Source organism: Homalodisca vitripennis, unplaced genomic scaffold (genome assembly GCF_021130785.1).
Source record: "Homalodisca vitripennis isolate AUS2020 unplaced genomic scaffold, UT_GWSS_2.1 ScUCBcl_1146;HRSCAF=4409, whole genome shotgun sequence".
In the NCBI taxonomy this organism is placed as follows: domain Eukaryota; kingdom Metazoa; phylum Arthropoda; class Insecta; order Hemiptera; family Cicadellidae; genus Homalodisca; species Homalodisca vitripennis.
In genome coordinates, this window is record NW_025777321.1 from 36105 (window position 1) to 50982 (window position 14878).

General features: G+C 31.8%; 1 protein-coding gene across 1 annotated transcript in view; it reads right to left on the reverse strand.

The window, feature by feature from the left end:
• Positions 1–9970, reverse strand: part of LOC124371270 (RING finger protein 10-like) — a 35625-nt gene extending 25655 nt beyond the window's left edge. The window contains exons 1-2 of the mRNA XM_046829611.1: positions 9603–9970; positions 1160–1326 (exon numbers count right to left, since the gene is read on the reverse strand). Of these exons, the coding sequence (XP_046685567.1) occupies positions 1160–1219 (60 nt within the window). The 5' untranslated portion in view covers positions 1220–1326; positions 9603–9970. The remainder of the gene's footprint in view (positions 1–1159; positions 1327–9602) is intronic.
• Between the last annotated feature and the right edge of the window lie 4908 nt (positions 9971–14878).

Sequence of the window (14878 nt, forward strand, 5' to 3'; positions counted from 1 at the left end):
GCTTCCGGGAAGTGGCCGGATAAACCGAGGTGCGGTAAAACCGAGGCCGGATATGAGGGGTTCTACTGTAATGGTAAATTAACCAAGCATAATTCTTTTCCAGTGTTCCAAATTGGAGTTGCTAATGACACTGGTGTTTACTGTAACACTGTGACCAAAACTGTACATTATGTACTGAATAGAATAATAGACAAGTTTCCGTCCAGTTTAGATGAAATGAACGAAACTGCTCTTTTATGGCAAACCCATTTTTGTTTGCCTAAAGTTGTGGGAGACTTAGACTGTACTCACATTGAAATAATTAGAACTTCTATGTTTAAGATAAGTATATAAACCGGAAGGGTTGTCCTAGCATAAATGTACAATATACATGCGATGGATCACAAAGGATTACAAGTGTTCCTGTGGAAGAGTCAAAGGTTCTACACAATGCAAGTATTTGGAAGAGGAGTGAGGTAAAAGGTATTTTATCACATTAAGACGATGATTATTGTATATTGGGGGATTCGGGCTATGGGATTTGTCCTTAGGTGATGACTCCTTATTCTCAACCGATACAAGAATATGAGATATTTTAACTTAGTCTATATAAAAAGAACATTGAACGTGTATTTTGACAGATGAAAAGACAATTTTCAAAACTTGGAAACTGTGTTTGAGTAGCATTAGACAACATACCAATAGTAATTATTTCTAGCTCGGTACTCCATAATGTGATGGAACATTTTAATGAAAGTTAGATATTGAAAATCAAGAAGAAAATGAGCATATTGACATTGAAGAACATGTCACAATACAAGAAATTACTGCCATAAAACTATGAGAATAAGAGCAACAACAAATGAAGCACCGTACACATGCGCTTTTACTTACAATACATACCACGCACAAGGAAAATACTAGGGGTTAGTTCTAACCTCTTAGAATATCCTATTGCAATCCAGATGGGCTTAGAATACACTAGTTAACCATTGTAAATTCTTATTCACTTTGTTTTCAGAAAGTGCTAAAACTATCTACTAAATAAAATGTTCAAATTTTATTCATCTTGCCCATTGTAAAAGAATTAAGAATCTGCGACCTGATATGCAAATTGGCCTACTTTTTAATAAGCATTTATAGATCTATAATTAGCACATTATAAGTTGGATTTAATCACCTGGGCACTCTCCTTTCCACCTCCATAAAGCTGACCGCGAGGTCGAGGTCTCTTATCCATTGTCTTTCCTTTTTGGGGAGCTGGTTTTCGATTCTGGTCTGATCGGTACCCATTGCTGTTGGCTGGTTCCCTGCGCCGCGATGTCTTGCTGAACTGTTTGGAGACATCTGCAAAATATCACTTCTTAAGACCTATTTGAAGGTTAAAAACTTAATTTGAGTATAATTTACAGATTTAACCAGAAATGCAGTATGCACTGCTGATTGTAAAATGTCTTGGAAATACAAAAATTGTGTTTGAAAAATAACCCTGAAAGGATCTATAAGAAATTTTAAAATGTGCTTTGACTTTGTAGGTTTTACAGGGTGCACTTATAAATCTCAAAAAACATCTTATATGCACTCTATGTATAAAGAGATATTATATCACTGTTTTTCTTGTTAAAAATGGATAATGAAACCAACTCCTTAAGTTTAAATAAAAATTAAAATGTTTATTTTGCAGCATACATTGTAACTATTATTTGACATGTGAAAAAATATTAATAAAATTAGACCTAGTCTATTCACATGAAAAACTAATGTTATTTTAAAAATACAAAATAGCTAAATTGTAAAAAAGAATTCTATGAAGCACAAAAATATATACTTAAGTTAATATTATGGGGTATGAAAAGAAAAGATGATTGTTATGATTAAAAAGAAAATTGCAAAATTTGAAAATTTTACAATTTTCAATTACACAAAACAATGAGATAAGCTTAATAAAATTACTTTCATGCATGTTTATGTGTTTTTTAGGGCAGAGTACGATAAGCAGACCCGGGTTTTATATTGATTAGCAAATTCATCGATCCTTAATATTCATGTATCGAATACGAGTCTATTATCATATCAACATATCTATAGTCATAACCACAATCATATTTGAAATTAAAATAGTTAACCCTTCCCACGCGGCTAACGCCTATAAACGAAAAAGCTTTACTTTTGAAATGGCGAAGAATTAGTTGTTAAAACTTCCGTAAGAGAGCAGATCGATGTTCCTTTCGACTGTCGGGACTATACTAAACGCTTTGTCACCGTTGGTGGACTTTGTAACGTTATCTACTCGGGTTGAAAGCAATCGCCGCCATTTTTTGTATGGCCTGTGACGCGGCATACGCCTACAGACGCGTTCGTTTCATTCAGCTGTTTTAACTACGTGTGTGTTGGTCGTATGTTGGTTATATTGTTAAAAAAAGTGTTTTGAATCAGTCCGTTGTTATTCTTACAGTGTTTTAGTTTGTTTTTTACTAACATTTAGTATAATTTTTTGTTATAAATGGCTAATCCAAGTTTTGACGAATGAGCGCATTTTTGCTATATTGTGTAATATTTTTTTTCAATTATTTGTTTTTGTATTTTATACCATTTTCACCATACAAGTCCAGTTTATTTATTCTAAATAAATAAGGTTTATAAGTACAATATTTGTTTCATTTCCCTTGTAGGCTTATCATATAAATAAGTTTGTGTTGAATTTCACATTATTACATTTTAAAATCTTATACTGAACTTATTTATTTTATGTACTAATTATACAGGAACTTCAGTTACAATTTACTTATTATAAATAACCTGTATAAATGTAATGTAATCTGTCAAATAGTGTTCCTATGTACATTATCCTGCCATGCAGTTTATTCAAAATTTCAAATATTTTCGTGTGTATGAAATTCTCAAAAATATGTAATATTACATGTTTATTATTTTTTCTTATTAACACTTTGAGTGCTGGCCCTAAATGACATGTAACTCTGTAGAATGCTGGGCGTTTTTGTTGGTTTTCAAAAATTTATTTAAAAAAAAAAAGTATTTAAGGTATGAGAAAAATACTTACATGCCTTAATTCAGCTTACTTTCGTCTTTTTTTTAACGTAAGATTGTTAGTGGTTTTTTAAAAAACTACACATAAAAAATGTTTTTTTAAAAAACATTTATTTTTGGAAAAAAAATTATTTTTTGAGACAGTTTTTTTTATCTAACTTACTAAACTAAGCATTATATACAATTATTTACAATGACCCATTTACAAAATATAAACTGTCCTTTGCATAATACAAATCATGTTTTTATGTTTTGTAGTTTTTTGAGAAAAAAACTATGCCGTCATATTGATGCGTCGGCATCACTTTCGCTGTCAGCACTGTTTTCAGCATCTGTAACATAATAATATACTATGTAAAATATGAATATATTTTTCATTTTATTCATAAGAATAGAATATTAGTTGAATAAAGTTAATTTATTATAATACAAAATTATAGTTTGATTCACGAAAACAATAACATAAACCAAAACTTTTAGACTGATGTTTATATGATAAATAGACTTAACTTATTCTTACCTGAAGTGTGTCTAATCTTCTTCCATTAAATCAGGATCAATGTCAGAATCGTCAAAAAATACTATCTACACCAATAAAACTATCTTCATCTAATACATCACTGATCGCAACGTCGTTTAAGCTGCGAGAAGCCATGATTGCGACATCGACTGCCGGCTGCAACGAACGTCACGTCAGCGGCACGTAAACAACGCGACCAAAGTTGCTTTGTCATTAACCTCATACAATACATCTGATGCTTTCTAGCGGTGAATTGTGTTACTAAAAACCCAAATAACATTGTAGAGTAGGCAAAACCCGTTTAAATACGGACAATGTAATATAATACCAATTGAAATGACAACCCACGTAAAACTACGGGATTAGCATTCTTCGGAAGTTTCGCCGTTCCGTAAAATTACGGGATTAGCACTCTAAGTGTTAAGGTAATACCAAGGTATATGAAACAAAAATTAGCATTGGGAAATTTTAAAAAAAATCTTTTTTTATGTCTTAGCGTTTGACAGTAATTTAGATTAGCGCTTTAAGGGTTAATATAATACACATAGTAATATAATCTCATAAATAATAAATGAGCTATAACAAACAAACAAACAATTAGAACTGGAAATAGAAAAACATAAATAATGACGAAATTATAACACAGACATTTAAAACAGAAAATACTTAAATATGTGTTACTATTTATGTTTTCCTCCTGAATAGCAATGATTAACCGCTTTCAAGAAGTTGTTGGAAGCATTATCTCTAGAAAACTGTACTACTCTTTTGTACAAATACTACATTAAGTAGGTTGTCTGATATGCCACTTTTAAAACTTTGTTTCACGGTCCTCAACAGCTTTCGGCTGTGTTAGTGCCCATAAAAGACAACATGTTTATTGTATGAAAAAGTGTTTAAAGTTGGTACAAGTTAATTGTTATTAAAAAATTAGTATCAGTTCAATATATCACTAGTTATAGGCTAATTACGTAACATTGTTTGTCAATATCAATATAAAAAACTGGATCCACTTATCGTTCTCTACAAATTTTTTTTTTACCTTTTCATGAAGTTAGCTAATATAGAAAGTGTATAAATTTTGTACTTCTAAATTAACAACTTAACTAAAAAGAAAATAATAATATAAAAACTTTTATTTTAGACTCAACGAAATCAGTCACATCAAATTCCATTAATAATAGAACTGGCTGAAGACTTGTGAGTCCTTTGTGTGTTCCCCTATTGCCAAAAGACTCATGGCAAGTCTTTTAAACAAAGTTTTTTAAAAATTTATTTATTTGCATCCAAATACAACTTAGCTTTTACAAGAAAATTCTTTAGGAAAAATTAAATTGTATATACTGTATTATACTTTATAATGATGTGTATTTTTAGTTTTTTTCCCCAGTAAACAAATATTGTATTTTTGAATATGTTATTCTTTATTTTTTCCAACATTCTCCAGCAACCCAGATTTTCGTTATGCCGGATCGGCTGCAATTCCGGCTAGTAAGACTTAATGAGATTGCACTGTAGCATATTTAGATAACCTAATCTAGACCTACAGTACTTACATCGCGTAATAACAAGTTGGCCACAATATCTAGATAAGTGGCCTCCAGATAATACCAAAGTACCAGATTTATCCATTAACTCATTGGCTTTTGATGTATAAATGTCTGCCACTGGTGATAGGCCTAATATTCTTATCAGTTTAAATACAAATCTCAAGTATTGATCAATGTTACCAGGGTTAAAAAATTTAGCACAGTTCCTCCATTCTCCCTATAAGATGCGTTATCAAACAATTTATAGCTGCAGTATAATATGTAGCCTCCATCACAATTGAATCATGATTATTGATTATAAATATTGATACTATCTAATACAACATTTGACCTATAGATAGGCCTATTCATAATTAATCATTGTCTGCTGTTTTTATTTCATTTATGTACCAAGTAGGTTAGTGACATCGGCAAGACCAATGGCAATAAACATGCAATTATTGTTTCAAAGTGTATTTAAAAATGTTAATACAAACATTTTAAAATTTTTTTAAATGTTTACAAGATAATAATAATAGCTTGTAGTGAGGAGATGAAAACTATAATTAGAGGTGGAATTTAAATAATAGTGTTTCTGCAAATAAAAGTCAGAACAAACACATAGTTGCATAAAAGGCACTTGAGAGGACTTTTATTTAACATTCTTAATTTGGTATATGAATATACCGAACATCATGTACTATTTTAGTTGAAATCAAACAACTATGACTTAAAAATTAATGGATGTAGTTTTGATGGCATCAGTACTCGCAGAAAAGCCATTTCCAATTTGCTTAAGTAATGGTAAGTACGATAGCCTACTGCTCAAAAATAGAGTAAATAAAATTTAGTTGTTTTATATAATCAGAAATAATAACATTTCTTTCATACATAAAAAGTATAGCTTAACTATAATACAATTTTAAAGGCCTAAAACATAATTCAGTTTGACGATAAGCGGACCCGGATTTTTATACTTGAAGAATGTAATCATCAATACCTAATATTCGCATCTCAAATTCTAGACTATCAATCGATATAAAAGTATCTATAGTCCTCAATAACAATCATATGTTTTAAATTAAAATATGGATTTAATATTTACAGTGATGAAACAAATTAATATAAGCAAAATTAGGAAAACTGAAGACGACCATATTTGCTCCTCTCACAGTTAGGCTACAGTTGTTTCTTTCCCACAAATTTCACATGATGGATTTTTCTGTACGAGTCCAACATGTTGAAACCACATAAAACATGTCTTATCTTCCAAAGCAATGTCGTGTAGTTTTCTAAAATTGACTGCCATTTTTAATAATCAAATTATTATATGTAAAATTGAAATATTACCTTACGTGTATTATTTGAAAGTGTTTACAGCTGTTGATATAGATTATTTAAAGTTATTTGTTCAAAATAATTTAATCAGTATCGATTGATTATATCGGTAGTTATGATTAAGTAGGCCTAATATTGTTTGCCAATTTCGATATAAAAAACCGGGTCCGCTTATCGTACCCTACCCAAGAGCCATTTCACAGGCCTCTTTTTGCTGAAAACCAGATTTTGACTGTGTAAAACTTAAATATATTTCAGTGCTTAATTGCAGTTAACCTTTCCACGCCAACGTCCTGTTTTAAGGACGTAACGGTAAAACTTCTAACCTAAACTGCCAACGACCTCTGCCGGACGTCGGTAATCTACGCATAAACTACGCGCGTCCTTATTTTTCCACGTTCTGTCATTTTAATTAAATATAATTATTTAATATTCAGTTTTTACTATAATTGTCTTTTATTTTGAAGTTGACTGTGTCAAGAAAGCACACGGACAGCTACGTAACACATGTTTGTTTGTTGCACAGATTACTTGGTGAACTCATTGCGGCTCAACCGTCACTGACTGTGATCACTCCGACCAAAAGCATCCTCAATGACACCAACCACTTCACAAGGCTCTGTTACGGATCACTACATTTACTTGAAACGCAATTAATACTAATACCGAGATCGATTTCACTGTCACGAGATATTTATACGACTACAACCCACCATTGTTTCCGCACTGCTAATTTTTATCTTATCTCTGGAATAAACTCGTCCACAAAGTAAGCTGTCTCCTCGTTATAGCAAACAACCCGTTATTATTTGCGACAAATAATTGTCTCGAGAGGCGTACAGTTATCGGCGTTCTAGTGGGTTTTCCTTTTGCGTGCCGATCTGTGCGTTAAGACTGAAAGTGGAAATGTGGTGGCCGTGTGATTCATGCCTGAATGAGTGGATAGAGGGTTTAATTAGTTGGAAGTGATAAAATTGATTTTTGACTAGTTAGTAATGTGCATGAACCTGTAACAAAATCACGCGAATTTTTTTGTGCTAGGTTAGGCTTAGTAATTACTGCTGACAACTAATGTTGACAGTGACAAGGAATGAAATCACACTTAACATCCACTACTAAGACAACAAGACAGTTTTACCTCAATACAGTGTAAATATTAGATTAGTTGTTTCTTGAAGTGACCCTTATTACAGTATTTTTTTATTGTGTAAAACATTTGATAACAGTGTTACATCAAGATTACTTTAATTTGTAAAAAAGCCGTTCCAGTAAAAACCCATTTTACTGCCTGTACACTTTTTTTTAGTTTGTTGATACTATAATGCCATGACTTTAATTTTACTGACTTGCTAAAAATAGCCTAAGAAAATATTGACTAAAATGTAACTATTTTTAAGTTAGGAAAATCATATTCATTATTTTTTATCAGTTTAGAATAGTTGAATAAACTTTAACTTGGTTTTTTTTTCCTTATAAGTGTGGTTTTTACAAAAATTGTCTTTAACATTTTCTGCCAGTTTGTAAAAAAGTCATATATATTATGTCATGAAAAACTATAATTTTAAAGATATTTACATAGTTATTTTTTTAATTTGCACTTTAACAATAGTATTTAAATATTAAAACCATAAAACATAATTTAAATTTTTTATTGTATAGTAATTATAAGTTATATAAATATCCCAAAAGTTTTAGGAACACACCTTGAAAAAAAAAAAATTGATATTTTTAAAAATGGTAAGTACATATCCTCGAATTTCAAGAAAATATTGATAACTATATCACTTTATAATGCACATAAATTAGATATTATTACATAAATCACTGTACATTGATATGAGGAAATATAAATATAATAAGCATTAATTTAGTTAAAATGACTTTGATCAATATTTATAAAAATAAAGCTATGACATTTTTAGGTTCATAGGCCTGCTGATTAGCAAAATGTTCCAAACATTGGGATGAACACCTTTTTTTTGCAGTTTTTGCCCAGGTGATGAACAGCCTTACTCAGGTTTTATTACGCGTTAAAATGTAGTAACAAATATAAATGTCAAATAAAGGGTTAAGGGAACACGAAAACATGATTTTTGACAGTTAGTAATGTGCATGAACCTGTAACCAAAAGTCAAACTAATTTCTCTGTGTTATAACCAAAGACGTTCAGTAGTAAAATGGCTTCCATAGATTATAAAACCCTCTTTCTGTGAATGTCCATATTTTAACATGAATAACAGATAACAAGAATTTCGATGCATTTGAACAACATGTTTTGAACCAGTTGTAAAAGTCTGCTCCTAGAATACGAGACCCTTTTTAGCGCACGTATCGGCGATTTTCCGCAGCAGGTAACAGTGTTATTAGCACGTCGGCACTTAATTTGTAAACAAATTCGCAACCTGCGCATAAGGTAGGCTTTCTATTTTATATGGTAGGCTTTCTATTTTATATGTGCATGGACTGACTGAAACCTGCATGGTTTGTTTAAACTAGGCAGACTAAATTATGACACAGCCTATTGTATTTTTATACCTAATAGGTTAATAAATCATTGTATCAATCACATGTTAACTGTTTATAAATATAGTTTTTTTTTAATTTAATGATGAGATTTAAGTTAAAACCAGCATAACTAGGCCTATATTGTTATTTGACATACCTATTACTTGGTCTAAAATTTTGTTTTTCAGTTTTTTTAGATGGTCATGAATAACATGACTTGATTATGTTGATGGCCATTTTTTATAAAATAGAACAGAAGGATAATTTCATTTAAAATCAAGCAATAAAATAATACATTTTGAATGTTGACCTTTTGAGAGTTTTAATTTTAGGTGTGGAACTTGTTGGTTATTAAGAGCAGCCTTGGTGGGCTACCAGGACTAAACTGAGGCAAAATCAACTAGGCCATTGATGTTATTGAATAACAAGATTTAACAAAAATGAACCTAGGTTATATTTATCCACACTTTACTCTTTTATCTAGGCCTAGATCCAATAAATTGAGTTTTATTTTTATAACAAAAAGTTTTACTGAAATCTAATTTCAAGGAAGTTTATCACTCTGATGAATTTGCGTTTCAGTTTCATGGTACCTAGGCTAGATGATTCAGCACACTGCTGATTCTGAAGGACAGCCATCATAACAAAATTGTTGCACAATTAGTACCCCCAAAATTTCTTACCTTTTTTGTTTTTCAGTTCCAGTACCCTTGCTTGGGACTTGGACTGAACGATTGGAAGGTTTCTTGTCCATTGTTAACTCCTCTAACATCTACGAAAACTCTAGTGGAGAAAATCTCTCCGCATGGAGATGTGACGTTCAATTTCAGACCCGACATTTTTCAGCAGGCCATGATTACCAATACAAACAATAAAAACCACAAACGGTATAAATTAACACTTCAAATAGATAGAAAAGCTTTAAACACTTAAGACACGAAAAATTTAGAGAGCGTAAGCTCTCCCTTGTCGTCGAAAACGACGATATTACGAAAAGACGAAATCAGCTTCCGTCGCGTTAAAGGCGACGCCTAGGAATACAAAATGGCACCTCCTTCACAGAAATTTTACAAAATTATAGTGACCACTGCTATCTTGATTCTCAACAACTAATCCATGTTCCTTCATAACATGCTATAACAAGTGCCTACAAAATATGCATAGTTTTCAAATCAAGCACATAGATTATCAAGTCTTAATTAAATATAATTTTCATACTAAATAAATATACCGTTTCAGTTTTCTTCAAATAAAATTGTTTTTTAAATGCAGAAACAGTGAAAATTTAGTTGCTTAAAAGGAATAACGATTTCAAAAAAGAATAATATGCTTAGAACTTTAACAACTGAAAGTTTAACACAATAAACTATTTTACGTAAAAAATAGCAATACACTGTTGAGAAGGAAACAATAATAAATATATGAATTTAAATGGGATATTGTAATGTAATAAAGAAAGTGATAAAACAATAAATAATACGGTGAGAAAAAAAAAAATTGTAACGATAGAGTCATTGCACTGAAAGAGAGAAAACCCAAAAATAAAGAAAAAGCCTAATTAAGCGTCAAATAAAGCAATACCTACGTGAAACATGGAACAGCAGAAAAGATGAGCCAAGAGAATGGAAATGAAGTCTACATAATGTGAGTATACTCTTGAAAGCAGCTCCAGATAAACTGAACATGTCCAGAGTTACGGGAATGTACTGAATGTGCTGAACTCTAAGCATGGAACTGTTTGCCGCATAAAAAGAGGAAGTTACAACCTTAAAATTAGACAGGGATCAGCTGGTAACGACCGATGCATTGAAATTTACTTTCTCTGTTAGGGCAGGGCAGTCAAGTTCGGTATTGCTTAGACGGTGAAGAAACGGTAGCTCTTGAATTCAACGTCTTGCACTGAATAAAGGTGTATTCAGAAGAGCAGAAACATCTTGTGTTAGACCATACAAGACGAACACCAGCCAGTCTCAAAAAGGTCTCTGTATCTTCTCCATATCTTCTATCAGGTAATGTTGATAAGGTGATTAGACAAAACTAAAGTGATCAACGTGAATTATGACGAATGTATAGTAGAGTCTTTAAAGAGTGAAGGTCATTAACAGCCTTATTGCATATTTTCACATTCAGTTCCTGGTGAGATCAGCTGTAAAGGTTTCTTCATGATCTTTGACAGATGTTCCTTTAAGAAGTGGATTTACTTTGTTAGAATATAAAGTTTCTAGTGTAGGCCTAAGCAAACAGAATTTTGTCCCCTCCCCCCTAAACGAATCATAGTACCAATAGTTTTACTATAATGAACTGTTGCTAATAAATAAAGCATAGGACATAATTCAAGTTTTTTAGTAGAAGAGACTCGCCATTATTTGAAGAATTTCCATTTGGAGCTATAATACAAGGTAAGAGTACGACACACCACATGTTAATTAATAGGCTTAGTTGAGTTATCTTGCAAACTTTCAAATCTATAGCTCATTTTATTTTTTAGATGACCTGCGGGTAGATAGAAGGACGGACAACCGCAAATAAATGTTTCCATCCCCTCCGGAAGGCAAAAGAGAACAGTGTCAGCCTACTGAGTCCAAGCCTTAAATGGTGCATAACCAAATCACATTGTAGAACATGCATCATCATAGAACACATTCTTGTGTATGTAAAAATAAAGTTTGAAACAAAATGTAAAGTCAACTGATGAATTGTTTCTTGAGATATCTTGCTACAAAATACATTTACTTCCATTTCAATTTTTGTTCATTAAAATAAGTTTCACAGCATTATTCAAATAATAAAGGTTTCGGTGAGCTAAGGAAGTTACTACAACACAATAGTGCGCTAAAATCAAATCTTGTCACAGAGTTTTAACATTTACTTTCCAATCTATCTTTTTACTCCCTGAATAAATTACATGTAGACATCTCAAATGATTGCATTGTTTATTTACAAATTTATTTATACTGCTATGTTGTCATTGCCATTATGGTTACACACAAGACCAATATAAAAAATATTCACTAACGCTCAGCTAAATCCCAAGGAGTGACATTCACAATCATTTGAACAGTATATTCCTCATAGAAATGAAGTTTTGTGCATAATTTCAAGACTTTAATCTAGTTCGTTCTCGAGAAATCGTGCGGACAGATGAATAGACAGTAATTACAATTTTTCAGCCGCACGAGTAATAAACTTCGCCAATGACGTTTCGATGAAACTTGCTTTGTCCATGGCAGGATCATGTGGATGCCCCGAATCAAGAATGGTGAATAAGAGGGGAAATGTTTGCAGGCCATGATTTAGAAAATGCATGTACTTCTAATAATGGATAAGATGTAACAGGAGCGTTACAAAGATCCATTCACTATACGGGTACAGACAACGAATAAAATCATGCATGGGTTAAATTAATGTTTTAATTATTTGACAAAACATGTTTTTTTTTTAATAACTGTATAGAAACCAGAAACTTTTTAGATACACCTCAATCACCTACTAAGTTGGATTAAGTGAGTGTCCTTCCCTTAACTGAAGATGGCTCTCCACAGCAAATGAGAGAGATCAAAGTTCTAATTGTGATTGCAATCAAAACCTATTGCATCAAAACATCCCAATCACGATTATAACCTTCATTTCTCTTATTTTCTGTGAAGAACCACCTTCATTCAAGATATGGGCACTTATTTCATCCAACTCTTTCACTGTGGAGAAATGGATGGATTGCCTGTTATCAAATATTAATAAAGGGAACATTAGGAATAATAAGAAAGAAAATAACCCCAAAAAGAAGACAGCATTACATTATCAAAAAGTTGGAAAGCCTTCATTGTCATATTAAACACTAATTGGTTGTTTAGCCAATCACAAGATAACCTTTGGTGACAGATGTGCATTTGGTTTAAAACAATTAACCAATAGACAGAAGGTGGCTCTCAAAAGTGAGGACAAAATGTTTAAGATTAGGCCTATAATTTGTGTCAGTAACGTTTCGGTGGTGTGAAAAAATATACTAACCGATCATTTATACTGTGTTGAAATATTTCTTCAACACAATCTGAGTAAATTTAGGCCAGATTAAGTAACTAGTACTTCATGCATAGTTTGACTCTTCAGTATGCTCCGACTCACTTAGCTGCCGGTTGTGTCTAAACTGTGTAGAGTGGGAAGCTATTGCTTGTGGTGTAACTAGGAATTGGCTTTGGAGGGAGGGGAATGACTGTGTTTGAAGAGAAAACCACACCAATGGGTGTATGGAATTAATATAATTTAGAATATATCTGTTAAACCTAGTTTAAAGTAAAATATTTAACTGCTGTATAAAAAACAGGTTGCTGTTTTATGATTATTATTTAATTTTTAAAGCTCTTTGAGAGGGACTCTATCCCCCTTGGTATGCCAGGCCGCATAGCATTATTCATGATTATAGCACAGTTATGCTTTGCAAATTGTGTATAAATGCTTAGGTACTCATTTGTATTGCATTCATGACTACATCTTTTTAATTATTTGAAAGCAGGGTGTTACCTCTAAATTGATTATACTGCCCTTTAACACAATACATTTTCTTCTTTTTTAAACATAAATTTAACTGTTTCTACATTTGACATTTTTTTAATTAGGCACTCTTTGACATGTGCCTAGTGACCAATATGGTCCACAGTATAAGTAGAAATAATAGTCTGCATTGTTCAAAATTTTGAATAATTAAAATTTTCTATCAGTTCCTTAAGCTTAAAATTATAAAAGTTTCACTGTACCAGTGACCTAGATACAGCCACCTTGATTTATATAGAGAATATGACAAAACATGAGCAACGATTAAAGTTTCAATGGAAGTCACTACCACATCCCAGAGTGTGACACTCGTAAAGAACCAAAAAATGTCCCCGCATTTGAAAGAACATCAAACTAGTAAAAATATACCCGAATACTACAACAAAAATACGTGTGAACTTAGTTTCTATGAGTGTAGTCTATATAAAGAGACAATGCAGAAATCCTTTAGTTCAGGTAAGAAATATCCTGTCTGTAGATATAACTTGCATAGTTTGGAGTTACACATCTAGAAGAATTTTCTTTAAAGTTTGTTATTGACAAGGAATGATTTGAAGGGATATTAGGATTTCAAACATTTTACATCGTTGTATGTGAAGGGTCAGAGGGAAAGGTTTCCTTAAACAGGAATCAAGAGTAAAAAGTCGAGTTCTTTGGTCACCTACCGAAAATGGAACCAGGGGAAAAAAGGAAAAAAAAAGAAAAACCGGCAGTAAAATACGAAACATCTGCAATCCAGTTTATATAATAGCTGTAACAATAATATAAGGTTCCATTTTGCTACTTGAGACTATTTTGAAAGTTATTTTAGTTTTTTTTTTACAATAAACTGTTCTCTTTGTTTGAATAATTTATTTGACATTCCTCCTTTTTTCCTCCTAGAAACAAGAGTTAACCTACTATTTTTATTTTATCTAGATATAAAAGATATTTTTATGACTAGGGAGTTATATTAATAGTAGTAGCAAACATTAATTAGAGCAATCATATTAAAAAAACTAAGAAAATATGAACGTATCTGTAGGCGTAGCATTAGATTTAGACAGTAAATCTCAATTCCTGAAAAATGTGAAAAATTGACATTCCCCCTTTTCCCCCCTGACCCTTCATGTTATAACAGTGTCTCGCTTTCATTACTTAGGGTGTGACGTATTTTTTTGTGCTCTTGACTCCTGTGCTTGACATCTCTTTATTCTCAGTTTTTTCTCTCCAGTCTGGAGTTCAAAGGTACCACCTTTGAGTGGTAGTAGCCTATTGCTGCACTCATTAGTTTATTAATGTATTAGGGGTTTTTCAAACCTGAAGAAAAGGGTAGATTTCAATCCTTGAAACATACTGGCTACTTTTTTGTAACATATAACGATGTCAAATGTCCGAAATCCTACAAAAAAATCTAGTCATCAAAATGATA